This window comes from Bos taurus, chromosome 13 (assembly GCF_002263795.3).
Source record: "Bos taurus isolate L1 Dominette 01449 registration number 42190680 breed Hereford chromosome 13, ARS-UCD2.0, whole genome shotgun sequence".
Lineage (NCBI taxonomy): Eukaryota > Metazoa > Chordata > Mammalia > Artiodactyla > Bovidae > Bos > Bos taurus.
The window spans coordinates 67,318,431-67,346,389 of NC_037340.1; the positions used below are offsets into that span (position 1 = coordinate 67,318,431).

The 27,959-nt window shown below is 50.8% G+C and overlaps 2 protein-coding genes, 1 long non-coding RNA gene and 5 other non-coding genes across 24 annotated transcripts in view; 4 read left to right on the forward strand and 4 right to left on the reverse strand.

The window, feature by feature from the left end:
• LOC514978 (lipopolysaccharide-binding protein) overlaps nucleotides 1-1,689 on the forward strand; it is a 28,374-nt gene extending 26,685 nt beyond the window's left edge. The window contains exon 15 of the mRNA XM_002692316.7: nucleotides 847-1,689. Coding sequence (XP_002692362.3) covers nucleotides 847-885 — 39 coding nt within the window. The 3' untranslated portion in view covers nucleotides 886-1,689. The remainder of the gene's footprint in view (nucleotides 1-846) is intronic.
• Nucleotides 1,690-3,193: 1,504 nt separating this feature from the next.
• On the reverse strand, nucleotides 3,194-7,383 carry LOC100848484 (uncharacterized). The gene is made up of 4 exons (XR_003037885.2): nucleotides 5,795-7,383; nucleotides 4,654-4,756; nucleotides 3,620-3,768; nucleotides 3,194-3,513 (listed from the first exon to the last, which is right to left on the reverse strand). It is a non-coding gene; the product is annotated as an uncharacterized lncRNA (long non-coding RNA).
• Nucleotides 5,103-5,234, reverse strand: LOC112449446 (small nucleolar RNA SNORA71). Its single transcript, XR_003038011.1, has one exon. It is a non-coding gene; the product is annotated as a small nucleolar RNA SNORA71 (small nucleolar RNA).
• LOC112449442 (small nucleolar RNA SNORA71) lies at nucleotides 6,803-6,935 on the reverse strand. The gene has a single exon (XR_003038007.1). It is a non-coding gene; the product is annotated as a small nucleolar RNA SNORA71 (small nucleolar RNA).
• A 557-nt stretch (nucleotides 7,384-7,940) lies between the features above and the next one.
• LOC112449445 (small nucleolar RNA SNORA71) lies at nucleotides 7,941-8,074 on the reverse strand. Its single transcript, XR_003038010.1, has one exon. It is a non-coding gene; the product is annotated as a small nucleolar RNA SNORA71 (small nucleolar RNA).
• Nucleotides 8,075-13,767: 5,693 nt separating this feature from the next.
• On the forward strand, nucleotides 13,768-27,065 carry LOC100847118 (uncharacterized). Of its 17 annotated transcripts, XR_001501742.3 has the most exons (9): nucleotides 13,799-14,281; nucleotides 20,231-21,087; nucleotides 22,970-23,150; nucleotides 23,519-23,651; nucleotides 23,775-23,901; nucleotides 24,317-24,447; nucleotides 25,031-25,103; nucleotides 26,403-26,581; nucleotides 26,668-27,065. XR_001501742.3 is itself a non-coding variant. In XM_059893047.1 (7 exons), the coding sequence occupies exons 1-5, from the start codon at nucleotides 14,189-14,191 to the stop codon at nucleotides 25,084-25,086; spliced, it is 414 nt and encodes a 137-aa protein (XP_059749030.1). In that variant the 5' UTR covers nucleotides 13,768-14,188; the 3' UTR covers nucleotides 25,087-25,103; nucleotides 26,403-26,581; nucleotides 26,668-27,065. The 17 variants fall into 17 exon arrangements, 2 of the variants coding, with proteins under 2 accessions (XP_059749030.1, XP_010810004.1); XR_003037883.2 differs by lacking the exon at nucleotides 24,317-24,447 and having other exon boundaries at nucleotides 13,801-14,281; nucleotides 23,834-23,901; XR_003037884.2 differs by lacking the exon at nucleotides 22,970-23,150 and having other exon boundaries at nucleotides 13,801-14,281; nucleotides 23,834-23,901.
• Nucleotides 22,345-22,479, forward strand: LOC112449444 (small nucleolar RNA SNORA71). Its single transcript, XR_003038009.1, has one exon. It is a non-coding gene; the product is annotated as a small nucleolar RNA SNORA71 (small nucleolar RNA).
• On the forward strand, nucleotides 25,627-25,760 carry LOC112449443 (small nucleolar RNA SNORA71). The gene has a single exon (XR_003038008.1). It is a non-coding gene; the product is annotated as a small nucleolar RNA SNORA71 (small nucleolar RNA).
• Nucleotides 27,066-27,959: the final 894 nt, after the last annotated feature.

Consider the following 27,959-nt stretch of genomic DNA (forward strand, 5'->3'; position numbering starts at 1 on the left):
CCTTCCAGGATATTTTCTTTAAGGCTGATGGATACTTGGGAGAGTCCCTGACCCTCACGTAGATCCTGAACCGAATCCTCATAGGAAAAGAATTTTTGTTTTAAATTTTGGAGTATAAATGACACGTTTTGATGATCTGGAATCTTGGCTTCAGTCAAATAGCTCAGTTCCCAATAACTCAGTTCAAACATGATAATGGAGCATCTTCAATGTACAAGGCCTGTTAGCCATTGAAGGCAGGATGAGGGTGTAAAGGGGTCAGATTAGATGGACCACTTGAGCTGATAAGGGGCCACCTGAAAAGCCCAGAATGTCCACGGCTGTGAGCCCTGACTAGGCCCCTGACCAGGCCTCCCACCCTGGACGGGTGGGCCTGGAGAAAACCTGACTATGCCTTCTGGTGGAAGAAACACACCAGGGGCAGAGCCAGGGACAGGCCTAGGACACTTCCTGACGTGAACCCAGAAGTACTAGTTTACCTGTGTCATCACTGTGTAATATGCCCTCCAAGTTAAGGGCTGCAGCCTTAGAAATTAATTATGTGAGGGGAGTAAACTCGACCAGCACTCGTGTGTACATGGTTCTCCCAGGGGGGTAAAATAATGAAGCAGGAAAGGGGCATTCATGGATGTCTTCCAGAAGTCAGATCAGGAAATTGCAAACAAATTCCTAGGGGCAGGCAGCTGCGGGGCACGGTGTTTAAGGCCTCCAAGGGCTTGGCTTGTAGACTGATGGTTTTTGATTCAAGTGACAACTTGTATTTTCCTGTAAAGGCTTCCCTTTCAGGAAGCTGACGCAGTGCGGCTCAGAAAATGATCTTTCTCGTCTTTTTTGCCTTCTCTCCAGAACTTCGTGTTCTTAGGGGCCAATGTTGATGTTGATTAGCCTGACGACGGAAAAGTAACTGTGGCTGGAGGAGTGGATGACACAAGAGGACTGCCCTTGACCTTGCGGGGTCGAAGCTGCCTCTTCTCCCGTGGGTGTCCTGTCCTCATGTCTTCAGTCTGCCGCCTGAAGACACACCTGACTTCCTCCACCCCTTCCCGTATCCCTACACGTTCTTTCAGCTGTCCTCAGACTCTCTGGGGAGCCAACTCCAACTCCTTGCCTGTGGTCCCCTAGAGAAAACTTCAATGACGCAAAAAAATATGAGCAGTGTTCAACCACCATGTAGCCCAAAGCATCCTGCTCAACATTAAACATACATGTGCAACTTTGTAGATGTTATTTGATGTCATGGTTAAAGGAGCAAGTCAGACAGAAATGGGCTTAAAGCCTTGTTCTAACGGTAGCAGCTACTACTTTATTGGTGGAGAAGACTCACTGAGACCACAGACCACCCAGCTCCTACATGGACTACAAATCTATCCAATAAATGATTTCAATTTTGAGTTGCCTGCACTGGCTTCTGTCCCTGGGCTGAGTGCTAGAAGAGGTGGGATCAGAATAAGAAAAACACAGTCTCTGCCTACATCAAGCTTAGAGCCAAAAACAGGAACCAACAGATTTTTTTCTGTAAAGGGCCAGAAAGCACATCTTTTAGTCTTGGCTGAATATATTGTCTCTGTTGTAACTACTCAACACTTCTGTTGTTAATAGAGAACAGCCTGCTAGAGTGCGTGTGGCTGTGTTCCAGTAAAACTTTATTAAAAAAAAAAACAACACACAAAACAGGCAGCAGGCCAGATCTGAGCAATGGGCCATAATGTACAAACCCCTGGTCTAAAATAATCCACCAAGAATAAAAGGGATTTACACTATGAATGCAACCCTGATCTATAATACAATTAGGAAATTTACTAACATATACTCAGTTACAATAAAGAGCATAGACTTGGGGCAAGTGTGACCTGCTTTATGACTGTGGTTCCATCACCTCTTTGGTCTCTTAGCAAAAATCTATTAAATCTCTCCAAACCCCAGATTCCTCAATTTTAAAATAGCACGAGAAGACTTCCCCAGAAAGTGGTAATGAACCAAAGCCAAGTGCTATCCTGAAATGCTTGGTTAGTTAGCAAAGAAAGTTACCATTTTTCCTGCAGGTTACTGTTTATTGTTCTAATCATAGGCTGTTTTTGATTACGAAAACCTCATTCTCTGCTTCTGCATCTTTTGGCAGCAAAGGATTCCCGTTCATGGGTTTTCCTGGCCAAGGTCATTGGACAAACCTACTTTCCCATATTTTCAGGGAAAATCCCACCAAAAAGGCCCACTTCACACACACAACCTCTCCTGCTGGCAGGAGGCATGCCTATTGCTTTAAATTTTTAGTTTTGGCTGCTCTAGGTCTTTGTTGCGACATGCAGGCTTTCTTGGCTGCAGTGCGCAGGGGCTGCTGCTTTATTTTTAATGTCAGCAGACACGCAGACTGACAAATACCTCTGAGAAGGGACCGTTGTCTGGAAGCTGAGTGAAGGATGAGACACACTGACTGGAGTTCAGTGGGTCCCCTTGCTTCTGGCCTCCTGGGTTATCTAGGCCAGCACAAGTGGGCGTCTTCCTAATGAAGTACACCACCTGCTGGGCTTCATGCCAGGGGCAGGCCCATCATAGGATACCCTAGTAAGAAGCATCATACCTCACAAGTTTAGGAAAAGTCAGCGATACTTTGGTTTGTAGTGACAGACACCCAGTTTGACTGGCATATGGGCTTATTGCCTCAAGGCATGTGGGATCTTAGTTCCCCGCCAGGGGTCCAACTAGTCCCCTGCTGGATGGCAGATTCTTAACTGCTGGACTACAAGGGAAGTCCCAATACTGTGTACTTGACACCCCAGACAAGCTGACCAACTTGTTCCAGCTTGCCCAGGACTTTCCTAGTTTTGGCAACCAAAGTCCCATGTCCTGGGAAACCCCTCAATTCCATGCAAGCTAGGCCAGCTGGCCACACAAGCAGGTGCATGCTGAGCCTACCCCCGCAGCTTTTCCAGTGATATCAGTGCCTGTCTCCCTCTGACACTCTGCTTCCTGTCACAGCCCTCTACTCTTACGGGTCCTAACCTGAGCCAACCACCAGCAAGAGGTGGTTCACCTCTGTTCTAACACAACACCTGAAACAGCAGCCCGCATGCCTAGCCTCAGAAGCAGGATGGAAGGACTTAAAGGGTGAAAACAGGATCTGGCCCATGACCCACATTCACGTTGCCCTGCCTCGCTGGCATGTGGCTTGTTGCGGATTTAAAACACAGGTGAGGTGGGTGTATACAGTTTATTGAATGGGCAGGTGGAGAGAAAAATCATAAACAGCTGCCAACTCAACAGAAAAACTCTTGTTCACTGAAGTCACCGAAGGACTGGGCCAGCCTTCTCGGTCTACGCCCTCCGAGGGCACCGCTGTCAGGAGTCAGAGCGGCTGAAGGGGATCCAGGCCGCCAGTCCCACAGCTTTGCCCCGGATCTCTAGTGCTGAGTGAACACGGCTCCCGTGACACTGTGGGCAGATGGCGGGCAGCTCTTCACGTGGGAACGGCACTCTCCACGCTCTGCTCCATTGGTGCCCACAAATAATAGGGACCTTCAGGAAAGGACAGGCAAGACTAATGGTTGGGAGTTCCCATCTGCGTAGACTTAAACCAGCCAACCCTCCAGGGGGCGGTTCCCAGCCAGAGGCATTAACTCACCAGCCAACCCGCAGGGGGTTGGTGGGTTCCCAGCTGGCTCGGTTCCCACCTCAGGGAGAAATACCAGCCATTCCAGATCCCAGGTGACCCCAAGGTCACTGACTCAGGAACTTGGGACCTCCTCAGCCACCTCCAGATCTAAGGCTGACCTAGGAGGGAAGAACCATACAAGCATTTAGTCTCCAGCACCATCTTCTCCCGAGGCAGCATCACTGAGAGGGTTCCAATCGACTAGGCCCAAGCTTCCAATTTATCCAAGCTCAACTAGAAATCACCAGAATAGATGCAGTAACAAAGAAAAACACATCAAAGGTTTGGTTTTTAGAACAAAGGATTTTCTTTCAAGCATTTCCAGATCTGGGCAGACAGACTAGACTTTAGTGCTATCAGGGGCTGTGAACCAAACTCCCACTGTATCTTCACATCAAAGGATGGACCACCACCCTCAGGAGCTCTCCCACTGTCATCCTATTCTGCAAAAGTTAAAATTCGTTAAGTGGCTCAGTCGTGTCTGACTCTTTGCGACCCCATGGACTGTAGCCTATCAGGCTCCTCTGTCCATGCGATTTTCCAGGCAAGAGTACTGGAATGGGTTGCCATTTCCTGCTCCAGGGATCTTCCCCACCCAGGGATCGAATCCGGGTCTCCCACATTGTAGGCAGATGTTTTTAGCGCCTGAGCCACCAGGGAAGCCCCTATTCTGCAAAGACCCACTTAATTTGGCCAGCCAAGAAAAATGGAAAGGCTGGCTGAGGGGCCCCAGGACCAGGGACTGGACAGGACAAGCCTCTGATGCACGTCACGGGCAGAGGGCAGGTGTGAAAGCCAAGGGAACACTCAGGCTGTTGGATGCCTACCGAGTACCCCGTGGCTCACATCTAATAGTCTCACTACCTTCACATTATGAGATGCGAATAGAAACTTCTAGCAAAACAGAATCAAACACAAATGTAGACGGGAGAGAACTAGATATGAGCCCTCAGACCAAATGTGGGGAAAGGCGGGGGGCAATGGTGAATGGGACCCCACCTCACCTTGATCTGGGAGCTAGACACACCTCCTGGGGTGCCATGTTGCATCTTCGGAGTGTATTAAGCGAGGGCGCTGGTAGAGGGTTTCTGCCTCCACCGAACACATCTGCAGCACAGGACAAAAGGTAGATGTCAGCCCTCTGCTAATGGCAGGGCTGGGGATTCTGTCAACAACAAGCGCGTCAGTCACGGTCTGTCTTGAATAACACATCGCAGGTTGTCCTCCACTCCTGTTAAGTCCACAGAGCAGAAGCCACGGTTTACAGCCCTTCCTCCCCACCCCATGCTCTTTCGCACTGCGTGAACTTATTGCAGTGTGAAGACCAGGTATAAATGTGTTGACTGGTTTTTGCCAAGAGGTCCCTGAACTTCAAAGACAAAATGAACCCCTGTAAGTCCAGGGACCAGCCGAGGTCTAAGCTCTGAAGGGAATGGCAGGAGAAAAAAACTAGTGTATGAAAGCTCCAGGGTTTGGAAGGGACGGCTGGGCCCTTCAAACACGGGGAAAGGTCTTTCAGAGACTCCTCTCCCTGCAGTATCGATGACCAGGGCACGGGCAGCCCACAATCACTTTCGATGCAGGAGCAGAAAAGGGCAGAAGGGGAGCCAGAGAAGACAGGAGACTGGCGCCAGGGGCCTGGGGGATGCCCAAGTCGGGGGAGCAGCCCAGCCCAGCCACATTGAGTCCCGGCAGCTTTGTAGCACCCTGCCAAGACCCCACAAGACCTCCCTGCCAGGGGGAGTCAACACACTTCCAGCATAAAAAACAGCTTTCTGGCTGAAAACGATCAGGATGTTGGTCAGGACACAGCCATGAAACCTGTTTTAAAACCATCACTGCTATCCTAGCTTCCCTTTTCAGGTAAGCGGAGTCTGAGATGGAGGTCATAGGGCTAAACGGGTTCAGAGGTGGAACCAGAGTCTCCGGTGCGTAAACCCACATGCTCTCCATCACAAGACTTGGAAGGGAGGCGCCCGGCGAGCAGGTTTCTTCAGGGCCCTCCCCTGTGTACATGGGAGAGACTGCCTCACACCAGGAGGCCACTGTCACCCCACTTCCCCTTACATGATCACCCAAGCCCCAGGAAACATGAAGAAGACTTTACAAAACACAGAATTCCACAGAAAGGTCCAAACACCTTACCTGGGGCCCCAGGGCCTAGCGGCTGGCTGGCATGAAGATGCCTCCCATGGAACCTCTGTGCACACAGACCCATCTGCAAGAGAAAAGCCGTGAGCGGGCACGCAGAGCAGGGCCTGGGGCTCACAGCGAACCACCTGGCACAGCAGCTGGCGGACTCCAGCACCCTCACAGGGGGGCTGTCACTGTAGTCCCCGAACGGCCACACTGTCACAGGAACAAGGACAAGGTGACTCTGGAAGGGGTGGGCAGGTCATCTGGGACAGGACTAACCCCTACGTCATCCTACGGGGCAACTGTGATCGATCTGCTGCGCATCCGTCTTGTTAAAAACAACATGCTGAGGTCAGGGTTTGCAGAGCAGCCTGTGGCCAACTGGCAGCGACTAGAATGGACTGGGAGGGCCAATAGCTGTAGAGGGAGGGCCGTGGGGCCACCATCTGGTATACGGGATAAGTACATATGTATCCTCAACGACACTGTGCTCTGTCCAGTCAATTACTAGAAAATCACCCCCAGCAGGATTAAAGACAGGTAACAGTAAGTCTACCTTTCATTAGAGAAACAACACACCCAGGGGAGAAGGAAAGGAGGCTGACCTAGCAGACTGGCTTGCCGGAGGGCATGGTGCCCTGACCCTCCGCAATGGGAGGAGTCTGATCTCCTCGCAACAGATAGGGCATCTCTACCTCTTTGTCCGCTCCCCGCCCCAACCTTTATGACCAGCTGCTATAGTCGGGCATCAGACACAACGCAAAGAGGCACTGCCCTCAAGATCACAGCATAACAGGCACAACCAGCAAATCAAGTTTCCCAGGCGGGGTTAGTGCTGGGGGGTGGGGCTGAGGATGTGGGAAGGGGTGCGGGGAGGAAGCAGAGAAAGCTTCCAGGAGGGGAGCCCTCCCCCGCCAGCCCATAGACCCAAGGCAGGGGCTGCTCCAGAAGAGGGGCACTCAGTGCACACACGCACTGGGTGCCAGGAAGCAACACAAGTCAGGGGAAAGACAGGCATGTGCGAAAGCGCCAGGGTTTGCAAGGGACAGGATGGACCCTCCAAACACGGGGAAAGGCTTTCGGCAATTCCTCTCCCTGCACTATCAATGACCAGGGCACAGGCAGCCCACGGTCACTTTCGAATGCAGGGGCAGAGAAGGGCAGTGAGGGAGCCGAGCAGAGAGGCTACTGCCAGGACCCTGAGAAGCCTGGACGAGGAGCAGACCAGCAGATGAAGCACTGACCAGACTCACAGTCTAAGATGGCAGATCTACCCTGGATCATTTCCCAGTCCCTGCCAAGAGCCGAAGGGAAGACTGATGGCAGAAACGCGGAGAACCCCTGGGTTCCGAAGGAGTGAGTGTACACACCACCAGGACTGAACACCATACAGAATTCTCGCTCAGGCTCACAGAAGAGCCCTCAGCTGGTCACTGGGTGTGAACCTCCATCCTCTCAACATCACTGCAGCCTCCACAGGGGGCTCTCAGCAGCAGAAGGGGGGGGCCGGGCCTCCAACTGCACGCTCACTCCCCACACCTCTGCCCTCCCAGTCTGCATAGAACTGGGAGGATGAGCAGGACAGAATGAGCAGGACACCACTTACCTGGGTCTCAGTCTCGGCTCTCCCCGAGGACACCTCTCACCCAATGCAGCCACGTGACACTCCTGCAGGAGACAAGAGGCCAGCAGGTGATCAGCCCACCAGACAGGAAACCATCATGCTCAGCAGCAGGAAAACCCGGGGTGTGACTGCTGGGGAATCTGGGTCTGAGGCAATGAACCCACTACAGCCCGACTCCCCCACCCTCAGTGCGCCTCGGGCTTGGCCACTGTCACAGCAACTGAAGGGCTGTCCGGTTTGGAAGGGACAAGCAAGGATCGCCTGAATTATGAGGAAAATTCTTGCAACTTTTCCTCGGCCCGTATTTCCAACAACTAGGACACAGGCAGCCTGTAATCACTTCAAATCCAGTGGCAAACAAGGTCTCAGGGCTGCTGAGACCGGAGACCAGAGTCACAAGACCACTGCAGGGGCAGAACCCACCCACATGCTTTCCCAAAGCCTCACAGAAACCAGCACTGAGCCAGGCAGAGGGCAGTCAACTGACATCAGCCGCCAGCAAGTGTCTAAGAGGCGGTAGGAGGGAGATGGTGTGTGACAGCTCCAGAGTTCAGAAGGGACAGGATGGACCCTCCAAACACGGGGAAAACGCCCTCAGCAATTCCTCTCCCTGCACTATCAATGACCAAGGCACCGGCAGCCCACGATCACTTTCGAATGCAGGGGCAGAGAAGGGCAGATGGGGAATCAGGCAGAGGAGCCCGGGTTAGCAGCCGGCTCTCCACCCAGGCAGTGGAAAGCTGCCCACCCAGGCCCAGGACCCCAGGCACTAGCCTCACTTCCTGAAAAGGTTCCACCTCCCCTCAGGGAGGGGAAGAAGTCGGGGAAGACCAACTTCTGGTTTAAAAAAAAAAAGCCTCAATTACTCATCCACCCCACAAATATCAACTGAGGACCTACTCCATGCCAAGAACTGTGAGTTCAAATAAAAAAAACAGAGACCAGGCCTCTGCCCTTCCGGAGTGATTGCCATTTTCCCCCTTGAAGGAAAGGAAAGCTCAGGAGAATAAAGGAACTCACTCCAGGTTCCCCGGCTAAGGCTAGTGAGGGGCTGACTCAGGATCAGAACTCTGGCCTTTCTGGCCCCCAAACCCACCCCCATCCTCCTGCACAAGGGCTTTGCAAGGCAGGTCCCAGAACCCTCAAGCCCAGGAACCACCCCCTCTGCAGTAGGGCAGGAAGCCACAGCTTCAGCACTGCCCCAGGGGACAGCTCAGTTCCTGGACCCGGCGGGAGCGCGGCAGGCAGTGCGGGTCAGGGTCCTGCAGGAGGGGAGGGGGCGCCGCCCGAGGCAGCGTCTTCAGCTGCGCAGGGCCTGGCCCGGCAAAGAGAAGGGAAAGCCTTCAGCGCGAAACAGGAGCCCAGGAGGTCAGACACTGCCCTTCTGGGGCCCTGGGGAGGCTCTCAAAGTGGAGGTTTGAACACTTTTCCCTTAGAGGTTACCGAGGGGAAATGGGCTAATGGTCACGAAGGTTATCTGCCCGGCACCGACGAGCGGCTGCAAGGGACGAAACGCTGGAGTCGGAGGTGATGGGATGTGATCGGGGGGCTCTGGCGCAGCACGTGTGCGGTTCACACCGGCTCCGCACGAACCTCCCTGCAAGACCTCGGGCCAACGCATCCCCGGACCCGCTTCTCACCGTCGGCCAGCCCAAGTCTCCCCACAGATGGGTGAGGCCAGGAAACCCCCATATTCCGAAGCGGCGCCGGCCGGAGGCCAGACGACCAGAGGCCCCTCTGTCGAGAAGACGAGTCCCGAGAGACCCACACGCTCAGGGGACGGGCTCGGAACCGGGAGCGGCCCTGGGCTCCGAGGCGACCTGCAGCCTGTGCTCCCCGCTTGGGTCTGTTTCCCCTTGGGCTGGGGAGGGAGCGGACCACGTGCCCGGCGCTCCCCGCAGAGGACTTACCCGGAGTGCCCCACGACCAGACGGCGCGGGAGAGCAGCGGAGACAAAGCCGACAGTGCGGGAAGATGCCGGTGTCCGCGGATGGCCCCGGATACGTGCAGATGGCGCGGGATCCACGACGAACCGTGGACAAAGAGGTAAGAACCACCTCCACACGCACAGCGACGGCGGAAATGCAGTTGAAGCGGGGCTTGCGGCCTAGAGCGGCGTTGCCCGGAGTGGATCCCGCGCAACCGGTTTTGCAGCGCCCTCTTGTGGAGCGGAGTCCAAGTTCTGCGTCTGCGTGACTGGGTAATTTCCAGAAGCAGCCCGGAATTTTGGCAGTAACGTTTCCTCACCTGCTCTGCTTTTCTTTGTGTTCTGTTTGTTGTCACTGATTTGTCATTAATCTGTAGGAATGGTTACTCTTCTACCAGTTGTTGTTTAGTCGCTAAATCGTGTCCAACTCGTGCAAGCCTATGGACTGGTAGTCTGCCAGGCTCCTCTGTTCCTGGGATTATCCGGGCTGGAATCCTGGACTGGGTTGCCATTTCCTCTTCCAGGGGATCTTCCCGACCCAGGGATTTAACCTGCATCTCTTCCGTCTCCTGCTTGGCCGGCAGATTCTTTACCAGGGAGCCTAAGACAGGAACTGTTATTAGCAAGAGCTTGTGTTGATTGTGTTGAGTTTGGACAATAGGGGTCTTAATCTGATTTACCATTGTATTCAGAGTACCTAGTTTCTTGGCTGGCTCAGTTGAACAAGTGAATGAATTCTGACTGTGTATTCATTTGGACCTCGCCAGACTAAAATACTGTTCCGATGACCTGCAACTGGAACGTGAGGATGACAAGGAGATAAGCCTAGCATGGTAGGCAGGTGCTTTGCTAAAAGGTCATCCTAAAAGTAAAACTAGTCTTGAAGCTGCTTTTGATCAAGAAGGACTTAGTCATGTTTGCATTGACTGATACAACAAAGAGGGAGATGGCTGGGGGTGGTCTCTGAGGGTGAAAACACTCCATCTTCTGTAGCTGGGAGGAGCTGGTGCAGTTCTAAGACGTGAGAACCCTGGGGGTCTCCTGAGGGGGAGGGGGAGGGGGATGCTGTGGCTGGTAGGACACGAGTCAAAGGAGCCGGGTGAGAACACAGCGCTGGTGTCCTCCTGCCTCCTGCTCTTGCCCTTACTCTCCGTGTGGCCATGACCTAACTTTGTCCAGCCTTCATTTTCTTTTCTGGAAAATGGGCAGAGTCAGAGCTCCCCTCCTCATAGCGTTGCTGTGAGGATTAAATGAAACAGTGCAGGTCGAGGACACAGCGCAGAGCAGATGGCCAAGTGTGGTAGTTGCTCTACGTAAGTATTTTTGAAAAAGTCCAGAGTTTCTGTCACTGTGAGGACACCATGGATTATTTAGGACACCATGGATTATTTAGGACACCATGGGATTATTTATGAGGCAGAGAGAGTGCACCATATTTGAAGGGTCTAAAGGCAGCGCTATCCAGTAGAAATACAATGCTGGCTGAATGTGTAATTTGAAATTTCCCAGGAGCCACATTAAAAAGGTTAAGCAACTATATACTCCAATAAAACTTAATAAAAAAAAGAAAAGATTAAAAAGGGGGAGGTGCTTCTCTCATAGCTCAGTTGGTAAAGAATCCGACTACAATGCAGGAAACCTGGGTTCGATTCCTGGGTCAGGAGGATCCCCTGGAGAAGGAAATGGCAACCCACTCCAGTATCCTTGCCTGGAGAATCCCATGGACAGAGGAGCCTGGCAGGCTACAGTCCATGGGGTTGCAAGAGTTGGACACGACTTAGCGATTAAACCAGCACCACGGTTAAAAAAAAAAAGGTACCAAACGTGTAGAACGGACCAACTACAAGGTCCTGCTGTACAGCACAGGGAACTATATTCAATGTCCAGTGATAAACCGTCGTGGAAAAGAGTATGAAAAAGAATATAGGGCCCTTCTCTGGTGGCCCAGTGGTTAAGAATCCACTTGCCAATGCAGAGGACACAGGTTTGATTCCTGGTCCAGGAAGATACCACATACGGTGGGGCAACTAAGCCCGTGTGCCACAACTACTGAGCCCATGTGCTGGAACTGCTGAAGCCCAAGTGCTCTAAGAGTCATGCTTCACAAGGAGAGAGGTCACCGCAATGAGAAGCCGGTGCACCACCGCTAGAGAGTAGCCCCTGCTCACCAAAACTAGAGAAAGCCCGAATAAATAAATAAATAAATAAATAAATAATTTAAAAAGAATATATATACAGAGAGAGTCACTTTGCTGTACACCAAAAACTAACACAACATTGTAACTCAACTATACTTCAATAAAAATAAATAAAAAATTCTAAAGTACCTAAAAGGTGAAATTAATTTTAATAATATATTTTAGTTAATACAAGATAATCAAAATATTATTTCAATATGTAATCAATATTTTTAAATTATTAATAGAATATTTACTATTTCTTTTCCTTTGTACATAGTCTTCGGAATCAGTGCATGTTTTATGCTGACAGCACATTGCAACTGGGACTGGCGATATTTTCAGTGCTCTGTGGCCACATGTGCCTGGTGGCTGCTGTGTCCATCAGCCCAGGTCTCAGGCCATCTGGCTTGGATCAGCCCTTTGGAGCCAGAGGAGAGAAACAGCAAGTGGGAGACTGACAGCAAGTCCCTTCTGCAGGCCCCACCCACGAGCCTGGGACCGCCTGAGAGGGGCTGGGTCTCCTGCACCACTCAGATGAGGAGCCTCATAGTTCTAAACTGGAGAGTAAAGGAAAGCTGCTTTCAGAAGGCTGGGAAAGGTCAGAGCCATGATTCCAGCCTAGATAATCTGCATCTTTGTGCCCGTGATGCCAGGGAGGGAATCTGGGCGGGTTCATTTCTGCATCCCCAGTCTCTAGAGGAGGCTGGCCATCTAAAAGGTGTGGTTGATGCTTGTTGTTAGTGTAACAAGATATTAAAATAGATATTTCAGCCGAGGTACCAAGGAGGCACCAAAATACAGGAAAGAATAGCTGAATAACAACAAGTCACAGTTGTAATTTTTGAAGGTTCCACCTGATAAAATGGCAGCTGCCTTCCAAAGAGGGTATTGGATTAGATGTCGAATTTAGGAAGAAATAACTGGAAAATGGTTGCTTGTGACTCATGCCTCTCTTCTAATCCGAGGGTATTAACAGTATAGTGGGGCTTCCCTGGTGGTCCAGTGGTTAAGAATCTGCCTTGCAATGCAGGGGTGACCGGTTCGATCCCTGGTCTGGGAAGATCCCACGTGCTGCCGAGCCACTAAGCCCATGCATCAGAACTACTGATCCTGCGCACAGCAACTACTGAAGCCACATGCCCTAGAGCTGTGCTCTGCGACAAGGGAAACCAGCACAAGGAGAGGCCCACGCACCGCAACTGGGGAGTAGCCCCCGCTCTCTGCAACAAGAGAAAGCCTGTGCAAAGCAGTGAAGGCCCAGCACAGCCATAAACAAATATATATATGTATGTTTTAAAGTACAATGTTAGGCATGAAAAAGAGGGAATTATGGGCTCTATGTCTTAAAACACTCCCTCCTCCTTTGCCCCCAAGAGGAAGAGTAGGAGGAAGTTCCTTTTGCTCTGGTGAACTTCATACCTGGGAGCTCCAGCAAGAACACCCCGGAGCTTGATTAATGTCACCTAGCGTTGGAAAGCCCAGGTGACCCGTGCCCAACCCCTTCCTCAGTCAAGGGTACATTGTCTCCTTTAGCAGGTGTAGGATCTGGACTAGGACTGGCTACCTGCTGCCCAAGACGTTCTACTTTAGACAGAGCCTGCTAGGGGGAGGGGGCCCCCAAGAAGAGGGCCTGTTCACATCACGTGGGGTTCACTCAAAGGGCACCAGGAGGGGGCTCGCTGAAGAACCCCTGAAACAGGGGCTGAGGGAGAATGCACAGCCTCAATTTCAGGTCCAGCCTGGGGAGAGATGTTCCCCCATCTCACTCTTCATTTCACCTGATCCTGGAGGTACTGGGAGTGGGGGGGTAGGGGGACTGAGCAGAAACTGGTGACTAGAAACACATCTGGGCAAGTAAAGGGAGAAGGTTCCCATTCCCTCCTAGCAGACAGCAGCCCACCCTATGCTTGGTCCCAGACGGTGGAGAGCAGAGAAGTCTTAACTATCAACAGTCACTGAAGGCATGATGAATATATGAGATGAACATTTAAATTAATGGAATAGAAATCATGTTTGCTATTTTTAGTAACACAATACTTATTACCTAAGAAGGATCAGAGAAGTTATGAGGACTGCCTGATATTTTTCCAAGGATAGGGAAAAGATATTTCCATTTAGGAAGTTTAAAGAGAGAGGCAAAATATATATATAATATATATGTTTTACGATGACATACGAAAAGTCTCACTTTCAAAATACTGATCGCATTTATAAAGGATAGGGCTGTGACTGGGAGGCCAACATTCTGCCATCTTGGAGTTTGTGACCTCACAGTGGCTGAGAGATTCCTGCTGCCTGGACTTGGTGGGGCGCTGGGGTGGGGAGATGAGGTCTCAGCTGACTAAACAGATTGTACCAAGGAAGTGATGCCCAGGGTCTAGGCCGGAAGTCAGCAGCTGGCCTGGTGAGCCCTGCAAGAGCTCCAGGCTCCAACCCCACACTAAGAATGAACAACATACTGGAAGTTTTTATTTTTCTGTTCCTCTTCCTCATCATCATCTTACTGATGCTCTGTTACTACGTCTTTCAGGAGGAATAGGCTTGGGCTTCTGCAGGCTGGGATTGAGGCCCAGTGGTAGCCTTGGCCAGTCCAGCCGCCCAGGGCCTCTGCTGTCCTGTGGCCCAGGGCTGGGCCTGTTTGGGGGTCTCCAGCAGCCCCAAACCCTCACTGGATGCTCGGACAGACTGAGATGAGACAGAGGGTCTCTCCACCAGGGTCAGTTCCCACCGAGGTCTCAGCACCCCCACTTCCCTGGCTCCCCTAGGTGGGTTCTCTGACTCCCAAACCTCTCTGTTACTAGACTTGCTTCTGGTTCATTTTTGTCCTGGGCTGAAGGCCACTGATGCTGGAGAGGGGGTCAGTGTGAGCTCACTGAGGGTTTATATAGCTCAGGCCTCTGCCATGGGAGCAAACAGGAGAAGAGATGGCTTTCTCCCTTCAGAAACTGGCAGGCTGGGCCCTGGGGACCAGAGTCCAAGAGAAAGACTGATAACTTTGGCTGGTGACATTGGACTTTCCTTCATTCGACGGTGGACAGTCCTTGAATACAACCTTCTTGACTAATGACTCTGGCTGGTCTTAGCTATTTAACTTGTTTCCCTGAACAACAGTTTTGGGCCTCCTTTGCTAACTAAATAACTGAGATGTTTGTGGCTTACTAACTTGAACCTTCCTGACTTGAGAATCATCAACTATCTTGCCTGAATACTTGAGCAACCAGGATAACAATATTTGACTTTGGCTCATTCTCTCTCACCATGCTAGTTGACGATATCAATTCTTTACTCTTTTTAAATATTTACTTATTTATGCCTGTGCTTATTTGGCTGTGCTGAGTCTTAGTTGCAGCATACAGGACCTTCTGTCTTCGCTATGTTGTGTGAACTCTTAGTTGTGGTGTGGGGCATCTAGTTTCCTGACCAGGGATGGAACCTGGGCCCCCTGCACTGGGAGCGCAGAATCTTAGCCTCTGGATCACAAAGGAAGTCCCCAATTCTTTACTTTTATGGCCTTGGGTCATCCTGGCCAAGGGCAGCAGACATCCCTGACTATTTTTCTGGAACTTCTAGGATAAAAATAGAATAATTCTTCTATGATTTCACCATTGTGTATGATATTGACTGACCGTTTCCCTGGTGGCTCTGTGGTAAAGAATCCGCCTACCAATGCAGGAGACATAAGAGATGAGAGTTCGATCTGTGGGTCAGGAAAATCCTCTGGAGGAGGGTATGGCTACCCATTCCAGTTTTCTTGCCTGGAGAATCCCATGGACAGAGGAGCCTGGCGGGTTACACTCCACTGTGTCGGAAAGAGTCAGATATGACTGAAGTGACTAAGCACAATGTTTTATGATGTATAGTCTATTTTTAGAATTCTAAGAATTTTTATAGTTGTGAATGAATATTAATTTTTAATCAAATTATGATAACCATGGTAATAGCTAAAATGTATTACTAGTTTACTATTTAATGTAAGATATCAACTACTGAAAAAAGCACTTATGGTACTAACATATTTCAATGCATTATTTTACCTATTTTAATTTTTAAAAAATATTTATATATTTATCTGGCTGCGTTGAGTCTCAGCTGCGGCACACGGGATCCTCATTGCATCATGTGGGATCTTTCTTTGCGGGGCACTGACTCCAGCTGTGGGTCGATGGCTTAGTTGCTCCAAGGCATGTGGGATCTTAGTTCCCTGACCAGGAATCGAACCTGTGTCCCCTGCCTTGTAAAGCAGATTCTTAACCTCTGGACCACCAGGGAAGTCTCTTAAATTTTTGAATTGTAAAATAAGCATAACACAAAATTTATCTTAGCCATTTTTAAGTATTCAGCTCAGTAGTGTCCAGTACATTCACATCATTATGCAGTCAATCCCCAGAACTCTTCTCATCTTTCAAACTGAAACTTACAGCCATCCAATAGTAACTCCACTTTCCCCAGCCCCTGGCAACCACCATCCTGCTTTCTGATTCGGAATTTGACTAATCAAGGAAACTTGCATAAGTAGAATCATCCAGTTGTTGTTCTTTAGTTGCTAAGTCATGGCCAACTCTTTGGGACCCCATGGACTGCAACCCGTCAGGTTCCTCTGTCCATGGGATTTCCGAGGCAAGAATACTGGAGTGGGTTGCCATTTCCTTCTGCAGGGGATCTTCCCGGACCAGGTATCAAACCCACATCTCTTGCGTCTCCGCCATTGGCAGATGGATTCTTTACCACTGAGCCACCAGGGAAGCCTGGAATCATTCAGTATTTGTCCTTTTATAACTGGTTTATTTCACTTAGCATAATATCATTAAGGTTCATATATGTTGTAGCATTTGTTAGAATTTCCTTCCTTTTGAGGGCTGAATAATATTCCATTGTGTGATAGACCACATCATATTTATCCATTCATCCATCAATGGACATCTGAGTGGCTTCTACTTTCTGGCTAGAGTGAATATATTGCCATGCACGTGGGTGGACAAACATCCCTTAAAGAGCCTGCTTTCAGTTGTTTCGAGGATATATCCGTAAGTGAAATCGTTGGATCCTACAGCAATTCCATTTTTAATATTTTGAGCAACCACCATACTCTTTGCCCTAGCGGCTGTACCAGAGAGTTCCCTGGTAGCCTAGTGATTAGGATTCAGTGCTTTCACTGCTGTGGTCTGAGTTCAATCCCTGGTCAAGGAACTAACAATCTGCTGCATGGTGCAGCCAAAAAAAATTTTTTTTCACACAGTAGCTGCTCCATTTTGCATATTCGATCTATTTTAGAGTTGAGAAACTGAGACTCAGAAAGATTAAGTAGCTTGCTAACACAGGTAAGATGTAGAAGAGAAAAAAATTTTTATGTGTATTAAATTTATTCCCCAGGGCTGCCATAAGAGAGTGCCACAAACTGGGTGGCTTAAAACAGAAATGTGCTGTCTCACTATTCTGGAGGTTAGAAGTCCAGAATCAACGTGAAGGCAGGGCCATGTTCCCTCTGGAACTTTGGGCAAGACTCTTGCTTGCCTCTCCCTAGCTTCTGGTGGTGCCCATCAACCTTGGGAGTCACACTGCATTCTCCTGGAGTACCTTTCTCCTTACTTGTAAGGACACCGGTCGTATTGGATTAATGGTCCTCCCTCTTGCAACATGACCTCATTTTAACTTACCTCTTAATTACATCTATAAAGACTGTTTCCACGGCAGGTCACACTGCCAGGTACCAGGTGTTAAACAACTTCAACATAACACCTTTTGAGGGGTCATAACTCAACCCATCATATCTTACCTTCTTCCTGACTCTGTGATATCGACCACACTTTGACGTCACTGTGATGAATTACTAGACTTCCCAAAAGAAAACCACGCTTGCATCTGTGGGACAGAGCTAATTTGATACTGGTGGATTATTAGACCATAAGCTTGGAACGAGGCAGACACAAAGCGTTTCTTTCATTCATCCCTATACCTCCCGGTCATTAAGCGAAAGAAGTGAAAGTGAAGTCGCTCAGTTGTGTCCGACTCTTTGTGACCCCATGGACTGTATAGCCTACCAGGCTCCTCTGTCCATGAGATTTTCCAGGCAAGAGGACTGGAGTGGGGTGCCATTTCCTTCTCCAGGGGATCTTCCCGACCCAGGGATTGAACCTGGGTCTCCTGCATTGCAGGCAGACGCTTTATTGTCTGAGCCACCAGGGAAGTCCCAGTCATTATACAAATAGAAAAACAAAAAGCAGCATTTGAAAAGGGGCATGGCTTTTCCAGTGCTTTTATGGGAAAAAATCATTAACTTAACAGTTGTTTGGGGAATTGTTTAGGTGGTAGTCTTCGTTGTTCCTTTTTAAATTTCCTGCCAGTCAGGCTGCGATTGTCATCTGCTGGCCACACCCACCGGCACAGTGCCGCACAGAGTGGAAGCACTCACTTATGTGTATCGAATGAATGAATGGATAGAAGGTTCACTGGCAGAGCAGTGCCCTTGCCCCCTTTTTGCTGCGACTGTTCTGTTTTGATGACCAGTAGCAAGTGGCTGGTGGCTTCTCCTCCCCTTAGAGCCTCCTTAAGCCCACTGTGTCCACTCCTGAAAGAGTCTTGTTCCAGGCAGACCTAATCATCAGCCTACTCCTCTTCTGGATAGGTCCTCAATACATCCCCGCCAGCAGTAGACTCACTTGAAACATCCATCCCTTCAGGAGCTTGCAGAGCATGCACTGCAATTTTGTTTTGTTTTTAACATCTGCAGACACATCACTGACTGACAAAAAAGGCCAAGCCACCGAGCATGGACTGTTATCTGAATGCCCCAAGCAAAGGTTGTCACAATACTTTTATTTCGAGACTTCAACATGCTGCTGTTTGCTGCAGTCTCCAGTTAGGTAGGCCAGTGCCATAGATGAGAAAGTCATCTGAGATAAGCACACACAGTGCATCAGGCAACTGCTAACCTCCCATGCTCCAGGCCACTGATGGAATACCCTAATAATTGGCCATTTACGGGCTTTTAGCCAGGAGTGTTGGAGACAGAAACCTAACTTATGCTAACAAAGAATTACATTATTAGGAAGCTTATATAATCGAACAAGAGGAAGGGCAGAGGTGGAACTGAGCTTCCAAGGTGACAAACACCAGGGACTTAAATGCTACCAGGACACTCGGTCCTGTATCTCCCCCTCTCCCTGTGTGTGGACTTCCGACTTTACATTTACTCCATTTCTTGCACGTGAGGTAGCAGGTGGACACATGCTGGGTGTGCCCTGAAGTGCACATCCATCCACCTTCCACCGAAGGGAGGCAGGATTGCCACATATGGTCATGCACTGCCCAACTCATGGACATGCCATTCATATTATAGTCTCTGGCTGAGAAGCAGAGATGTTAGGGATGCTTGGTTGAACATAGAAAACACTTGATGTTTTCCTAGCACATCCTTCTCTGGCCCAGCAGAGTCACCCTATTTTCTACCATCCTGAAGGAGGGGGGAATTTAAAAAATCTCCATTCTAATCCCTAAATGGTGGGCCCTTCTAATGAAGACTCTTGGGAATATCTTTTTTTGCCCCTCCCATGCTGCACAGCATGTGGGATCTTAGCTCCCCAACCAGGGATTGAACCTTGGTCCCTGCATTAGGAAACTTGGAGTCTTAACCACTGGACCACCAGAGTAGTCCCTGGAAATATCTTTAAAGAGAAACAATTGGGGGGAATTTTCCCACAAGCTTCATGACGACAAGCGGAAGATATTAATAACTAAACCTGTGACAGTGTAACCCATGAATGTCCACTAGAATAAGAGAAAGGTTTGCAAGTAGAGGGACCTTCTGAGAAATGCAATCCTTAACTCCACAATCTTGAAACTCTCAATTCTCAGTTACTTTCTAGACCAAAGGACAGGCACTTCCACCTTTCTGTAGCTGGGGGAAGAGTCACGCATCTGGGAGGTGTTTCATCGGTGGGTTGGGAGGTACTGACCGTGCAGAGATGCCCAGGTGTTGAGCATGCATACCTTGCTTGGCATGCTTGGCCAAGACCCTGCTCCTGTCTGGGTGAACTCACTGGGCAGGCAGGCCATAACAAGGGATACAGTGGGTGGAGGGTGGGTAACAACAGTGAAAGGAAGAGGAGTCGAAAGGTAGTCGAATCTGAGCTGGGTCTTTTGTCTGCCTGTTATCACTGACCAAGCCTGGTTCTACCTGAGATTTACCAATATATTTTTAGGATGTTTACATTCCTAAATAAATTAACCTATACTTTTTTTTTTCTTTTATTGACCTTTTCTAATTTGGGAATTATGTGAACCTAGAACGGTTTTCTCTTTTTCTCTTATCCAGGAGGCTGTATAATATTGTAAAGCTTTGTAGAACTTACTTATTAAGACACTTGGTTATGATGTTTTCTTTGTGGGAAGACTTAACTACTGATTCAATTGCTTACAGTGTTATGAAATTATTTGGGTTTTCTATTTTTTCCTTAAGACAATTCTGTTAAATATTTTCCAGAAAAGTGCTCATTTTACCTAAGTTTAAAATTTTACAAGCAAAAAATCAAATAGATTGTTCTCTCATTTTTTTACTTTCTGCTCTGACTGTACCAACTTACTCATTGCTAAAATTGGCTCTGTTGCTCTACATATGATTATGCTCATTTTCTGCTATTTTAGTTTCTGCTCTTGTTGTTTTATTGATTTTCACTTTGTTTAGATCCTTTCAATTGTCCTTTTTCTCATTTTTTAAGCCCTCAGGAGCCAGGAGCTGACTGAGATACATGGAATTTTTCTTACACTTTGGAATCTAGTGAGCCCCTCTCGCATTGCAACACTGAAAATTTCTGTTTCTTCTCTTGCATCAGTATTTAAAGATCACGCAATGAGATGCCTCATCCAGTTTCTAACTTCTTCACGTCCCAGCACATGCATCCACTCCCCTATCCTTACCCCAACATCAGCTTTTTAGTCTTTCTCTTCCTCCCTTTTCTGAACATCTTCCCATTTCCCTCTTCTGTTTGAGTCCTTCAGAACCCCAGTAAGGCACACCTCCACCGTGAAGCCATCTTAATTTGGAAATTGGTTGAAGTATGATTCTACTCATAGCCCCACAACTAGCCTCCAAGCTCTTTAGGATCCACAGTCTCTCACACTCGAGATGCAAAATTAAGGAAGAAAGTATAGTTTCCCCAGCTTCAGCCCCACACACACTTTGTCAGAAGGCACGACACCATAATTGACGTTCCCAGCAAGACTGAATTCAATAGGAAGAGTGAATGCCACAGAAAATCAGAGAGAAAGAATAGACAGCTCAAAACTACAGACGTCCTAACCATTTAATAGTCGGATGGATGGTTGGGGAGATCAAAGAATGCTTGAATATTTGGCGGGTCAGTTTCAACTCCGATCCACTAGGGGGCGCGAAGAGACTGCTAGCGCGGGGTCCATCCGGGGATTCGCCGCTCTAGGCCCTAGCTCGTCTCTCAACTGCAGTTCCGCCAGCGCCCGACAGATGGAGGGTGGGTCCTGTCTCCGAGTCGCCGGGAACCGTCCAGCATCTTCTCACGTCGTCCAGTTTGACCTGCAGCCGACATTCCTGGCGCCCCGGGTGAGTCACTGCAGGACCTTGCTGCCCCGGAACCCCCGCAGGCCTCTAAGGTTCTCCGTCCCCCCTGCCCCCGACAGGAGGGTAAACTGAGGCCCGTGGGGTCGGGGAGTGCAGGTCAGCTCCAAGCCCAGGCCCACTCTTGGTTCTGAGGCGGTTCCCTCCGCTGCATGTGGACCTCTCTGCACTCGTGTTCTTGACAAAGGGGCCTCGGGTCACCGCACCACTGGCCAGCGCCGTTTTGGAGCGTCGGGTCCCGGGAGTCGCCCGGTGGGGAGACTTGGGCCCACCGACGGCGAGAAGCGGGTCCGGGGATGCGTGGGCCCAAGGTCTCGGAGGGAGGTTCGTGCGGAGCCGGTGTGAACCGCACCCGCGCTGCGCCAGAGGCCCCCCGATCACATCCCATCACTTCCGACTCCAACGTTTCATCCCCTGAAGCCGCTTGTCGGTTGCCGGGCAAATATCTTCGTGACCATTAGCCCATTTCCCCTCGGTTAACTTCTAAGGTAAAAGTGTTCAAACTTCCACTTTAACTGAGGACGCCCCCAGGGCTCTAGAAGAGCAGAGTCTGGCTTCCTGGGCCCCTGCTTCGCACTGAAGGCCTTCCCCTCTCTTTGCCGGGCCAGGCCCTGCGCAGCCTCCTCCCCTCCTGCAGGGCCCTGACCCGCACTGCCTGCCGCGCCCCCCCCACCACCCCCACCCCGTGTCCAGGGACTGAGCTGTCCCCTGGGGCAGTGCTGGAGCTGTGGCCTTCCTGCCCTACTGCAGAGGGGGTGGTTCCTGGGCTTGAGGGTTCTGGGACCTGCCTTGCAAAGCTCTTGTGCAGGGGGATGGGGGTGGGTTTGGGGGCCAGAAAGGCCTGAGTTCGGATCCTGAGTCAGCCCCTCATTAGCCGGGGAACCTGGGGTGAGTTCCTTTATTCTCCTGAGCTTTCCTTTCCTTCAAGGGGGAAAATGGCAATCACTCCGGAAGGGCAGAGGCCTGGTCTGTGTTCTTTTTATTTGAACTCACAGTACTTGGCATGTAGTGGGTGCTCAGTTGGTATTTGTGGGGTGGATGAGTAATTGAGGCTTTTTTTTTTTTTTTAAACCAGAAGTTGGTCTCCCCTGGCTTCTTTTGATGGGGGGCGGTGGAACCTTTTCAGGAAGTGAGGCTAGTGCCTGGGGTCCTGGGCCTGGCTGGGCAGCTTTCCCCTGCCTGGGTGGAGAGCCGGCTGCTGACCCGGCTCCTCTGCCTGATTCCCCATCTGCCCTTCTCTGCCCCTGCATTCGAAAGTGATCGTGGGCTGCCGGTGCCTTGGTCATTTATAGCGCAGGGAGAGGAATTGTTGAAAGCGTTTTCCCTGTGTTTGGAGGGTTCACTCCTGTCCCTTCTGAACTCTGGAGCTGTCACACACTGTCTCCCTCCTACTGCCTTTTTAGATCTGCCTCCTGGCACCTGGTGTGAAGCTTACTAAGCGCTCCCTATGCCAGGCTCAGTGCTAGTTGCTGAGAAGCTTTTAACTCATTGTTGACCAGGGGATGTTTTCAGGAAACTAATGTCTGGTGCCAGTGATTTGTTATGGAAGTGATATTGATACATTGGTGGTCAAAAATGTTTGGGTAAAAAAAATGTATTAATAATAAGTCTCTGGTCAATAATGTGTTTTAAAAAAAAAAAAGGAAGATAAAGCAGGCTGTTTCTTAGAAGCTGGGGCTGGTTGTGGAGCCACTGGGTAATTTTCACCAGGAGCTTCCCTCTAGAAAGCCAGGTCTACCTCCCCTCTTCCCCGTTTCCAGGTCCTTAGTCCAGCTTGCGGTCTAGAGAGTGGTGAGGACACTAATCATACTTCATGGGAATCATGGGTTTTCTTGTCTTTCCTGCCTCTCTCTGCTCCGATCTCAAGGTCAGTATCTGAGTGTCATCTGCTCAGTGCCTGGCAGGTGTCTGGTGCTCAGCAGCTGTGGAATAATTGCCCAGCAGGAGAGGACAGGACAGACACATCCCAGTGAGGTGGCGTGGCCCATCATGTCACGGAGAATCAGAGAAAGACTGCTTGTGGCCAGCCAGCCCGGGGAGAGGTGGAGGTACTTCCTGTGTTTTCTTTTCTTGGAGTTGTTCTTCCTGTTGACCAGTATTTACCCACTGGAGGTTCCTTGGCGTGAGACGGAGCCCAGTCTACTAAGGGAGAGTTTCCCCGTGACCTGTGCTTATGGTGGCAGGAGCTAGAACAGTAATGCCCTTGGACAGGGCTTACATAACAGGACTCACAGAAGTAACGCAGTTGGACGGGCTTAACCAGACACCAGACCCCACCCCTGCAGGAGGCCTGGGGCGCCTCTACCTCCTCACACACACCCCCACCCCCTAACCCCCACCCCCTGCCCAGGCCAGGCATGGCCTGTCAGGTGCCACACACTCGCAAACCTGTCCTGGACCTTCTCTTTCTATTCAGGATCCAGCTTCCAGACTCTGTACAGAGTCATCTGAGTTTGCACAAAAGATGATCTGAAAAGCCGTCTCTGTGTCAGATGCAGATGAGCTGTTGTCCTATGTGGAGTAATGAACTTCTGTCCTGGGAATAAAAGGTGTGGCTCGTGGGTTGGGAACACAGCCCACATTTGTGAAGCAGCCAGTGTCTCCGAGAACCCAGGTGCTCTGCCTGGGTTCCAGGACACGTGGTGACCGGGTGGCATCCATCTGGGTTCCAGGACACGTGGTGACCGGGTGGCATCCAGGTTGCTCATCCAGGGCTTCTTGATCGTTGCAGAGGAAGCAGCACGGTGCACAGGGGTCCCTGAGAGGTGTCCCCATCCTGTCAAGAGACAGCTGGCCCAGGTGAGTCCTGTTCCTTGGAGATCTGGAGCTTTGCCCCCCACAAGGTGCATGAGGTCCCCGTGTGGTCTGGGAAGAGATAGAAGAGAGACAAGGGTGACTTGGTCCTCGCACTCAGCTTCACCCTCTCGGGGTCTTTGAGGAACCACCCAGTTCCTCTTTGTGTGCTTGGTCCTGAGAGCCTTGGGGAGCCCTTCCTCAGATTGTCACTTTGGCAGCAGAATGTGTAGAGCAGGGAAAGGATTCTGACATGTCCACCTGTACTCGTGTGTCACTTCTCTGTCTCCTCCTGACTCTGGGACCTTCTCCTGTCTCTGGTTTCATCCTCCAGAAAGCAGGACTGCAGTGAGGCTATTTGTCTCCGGCTCACGTCATCCCTGGCTGTTACAACCTAAGACCTCCGTCACTTTTCTTTCAGAGGTGTCCTCCCTTTGTCTGTCCCTTCTGGGCCATGTGGAAGGCTTTTTAGCAGGACTAGAAGCAGATACTGGGTTCTCAAGCTCAACTCGGCTGACTGCTCTGAGCCTCTGCCACTGGCCTCCTTTTTCAGTAAGCCCTCTGTCCTTTGCTGCTGCTGCACTTGGAAGTGATGCTGGGCTGCCCGTGGCTTGCTTATTGGTAGTGCAGACAGAGGAAACGCAGTAGGGCTGTCTCGCACCCTCGCTCCCTAGTTCTGGGAGATTTCTACACTTCTGTGTCTCTTCTGCCCACCCCTTGGGCCTCCAGGGCCTCATGTCTGTTGGGGTGTGTTAGTGTCATTGCTGGGGTGTGTCCTTCTGGCTCCTGCTGTTGGGAAACAGGCTCCTTTGATGTGTTGCTTCAGTTGCTGTCAGTCGGCCATGGCACATTCCCATAAATCTGGCGATGACATCCTTTTCTGCCTGTCCCTGATCAATTACACATCCATCGGCATTGGCACCCTGCCACAGAGCATCCACTGTCTCCTTCTTCAGAGTTAACTATTGTTTTTTGTGTGAAGAAATAGCATGTCTTTTCAGGAAATAACAATAGCTGACACTTGGGGGATGTTTACTGTCTGGTAACTCTAGTGCTAAGCCCTTTCCTGGTGCCTTTGCCCTCCTGTGAGCAGGGGTAAGTCGAGTGCTCACCCTTTGCTTCTGGTCTGTTCCAGACGAGTCCACTGCGTGCAGAGGCGTCATGGAAGCTGTCATGTCAGGAGCATTCTAGACCGTGCTGTCCTTGAGGTAAGATCTCTGATCCATTCTCTGTAGAGTGTTGGGTCCTCCCACACAGTGGTCGTACGTGTGTCCCCGGGGGCTTTGGGTGAAGATGTAGGGGAGCTGAGAGGTGGAATGAAGGCAGCATCCACGAGTCCCCAGGTCCACTCACCACCCCAGCCCCAGGCAGCCTGGGTCACATCTGGCGCATCACTGTCTTCAGCGGCTGCTGCAGGATGGCACCTCTTGAGTCCCATTAGGGCACTGAGAGTTATGGGGTATCTGCCCTCCTCCCCGGAGTGTGGGCAGAAGCACGTGAACCTGGGCGCCAGAGATTCCGCCCCTGGGCTTGAGTCTCCTTTGACCGCCGTCTCAGTCAGCATCCTATTCAGAACCTTGTTTCCATCATTTGAAAAACCACAGCTACGTTGGAGGTGACTCTGTGGTGCCTAAGACCACGTGAGTCCTGTAACCTCCAGTTGTAGTATTTTCCCAGTGCTTCTGCCCTGTGTTGGCCTTCTCTTCCCAGAGTGCTCTCTGCCCCGTATGCACCTGCATTCAAAAGAGACCACGGGCTGTCCGTGCTCTGGTCGTTGACAATGCAGGGAGAGAAGTTGTGGAAAGCAATTTCCCGAGTTTGGAGGGTCCGCACCTGTCCCTTTCAAATGCTGGCGCTTTCCCACACCTCTGCTCCTTTCCAGCCCGAGCTTCCCCCTCAGGCGCTGGGGGCTCCTTTGTGATGGGCACTGATGTCTCAGCATGGCCTCCTGTTACCAGAGCCAGGCCATGTCCGTGTCAGGCTTCAAGATGTTAGGGGGTGTAAGGAGCCAGGCTGCATTACGCATAATGAATATGAGTGATGTCGGGGGGTGTTCGGGGACTGCTGTAAGATTGTCAAGGGGAGCAGCTGTTTGGAGGAGGTGGTGGACCGGCCTTGGAAGGACTGAGACGTGATAGACCCCAGGAGGGACTTCGGGGGGAGGGGAGGAACATGAGGATGATCTGAGGCCAGGGTGAGTGTGCGCACCTGGGAGTCAGGTGTGCAGGCAGGTAATGAAGGTGTGGGGGGAGGGCTGCTGGGCCGTGGCGGTCCCCCTCTGACATACAGTGTGGGTGGACCGAGTCGGAGGAGCTCCTGAGAGCAGGCTCTCCAGCCATCTCTCTGCCAGTTCCTACATTTGCTCGGTTGCCCTCAGAAGGTGCATTTTTTAAAAGACAGTGTTCCTTTGGATTCTTCTCTGGGAGCTTTGGGATTTCCTTTTTGAGCTGAGTTTGGTGTGAAAAACGCTGCAGCGCATCCCTGACTATTTGGGGGCATTCTCACAGATGTTGGCTTGAAGAAAGGCAAGGTAACATCGGAGAGCAAACCCTTGTCGTGACCTCCTGCCCTGTTGACCTCCCCATCATGCTGGGGGTGCTGCCTTGGAGGACACCTCGGGGATGGGAACACTGGCCTCTCAGGATGGTGACCCGGGTTCCAGCTTCCCTGGAGGAGCCTCCTCATGGTGAGTTACTGCCAAGGGGCTAAGTCGGCCTCTGTTTCTGAGACAGACGTTGCAAGCTGCCAGCCTCATCTGATTTCCTCCTTTAGGTTGTTCTGGGTCTGATCACAGCCACTTGCGTAGCAGACTGAAGAGGGGTGTTGCTGCATGACCACCGCCAGACCTTCTTCTCCTGTTGCCTCAGCACAGTATGGAAGGGCTTGGCCCCATGTGACCAGGTCAGGGGCCTGGGTAAGGCCTGAGACCTTGGGACCTTGGGATTCACAGCTGGAGACCTTCAGCTGGCTCTGCCCCTGCCCCCTAGCAGGTGCCACAGGGCACAGCAGACCCAGAAGACTGGTTTCCTTCCATCTGGACCAGGTCCTCCAGTGGCCTCCATGTCCCCCTCTCTGCTCCTGGTGTAACTTTTAGAGCCAGGAGTTCCTGTTGGAGGCGTCTCTGCTGGGCATCTTGTCCTCTCACCCACTTCAATAAATCTTGAAACAGCCCTGCCGCTTGTTTCTTTTGTTTCCTTTAATCCCTGCCTCTGTGTGCACAGCTGGGTGGAGAGACCATGGGTCACAGGGGCAGGTCTTCCAGTTTTCACTCACTGAGACTTTCTACTTCACACACTCCTGAGGCCTGACCTGAGGATGGGATGTAGAATTGCAAAATGCCATGGGTTTAACCCGTCCCAAGTGCTCTGGGGGCTCAGGTTTCGGAGAGAAGGGAGCTGTTAGAATTGTTGGCAGAGGAACGTTTGCACCAGGGCTTTGGAAGAGAGTATGAGGGTGGGCTGGACATAGAGAGAGTCAGGCACTGAAGTCCTCCCGGAGGGCAGGAGAGCCCTGGGGTGGAAGTACATGTGGTGAATTTAGGGAGACGGTTTTGAGCAGGGGTAGAAGAGGGGTACAGTAGGAATGGCTGCCTCGGGAGGACTCTGGGGGCATGGTGGGCAAAGGCCAGGTGTTGGGCTTATATAAGGGTTCACGGGTAGTCAAAAATCCAGAGTTAGTCAAAAATCCAAATTGCGACTTCCTGGCGGTCCAGTGGTTAAGACCATGCTTGCACAGGTTCGATCCCTGGTCAGGGAGCTAGGATCCCATGTGTCATGCAGTGTAGCCAAAACAAAAAAAAAACGGACATGTTTTTGACCATTCACCTTGTTCACTTTCAAATTGTAAATGATGCTCACCCCAACCCAGCCTTTTAGGTCTGCCCTCCCCTGCCTTCTGCCACCCTTGCCCACCTGACCCTCAGCCCCAGGAGAGGTCTCCCACTGTCCAGGGAAGACACCTGGGGCCCCCTCATGGCCCATGGTCTGTGTCCACCCTCATCTCACACATCACAGTCCAGAAGCACCACAGGCCCAGCCATGCTACCACATAATGTTGCTGACCAC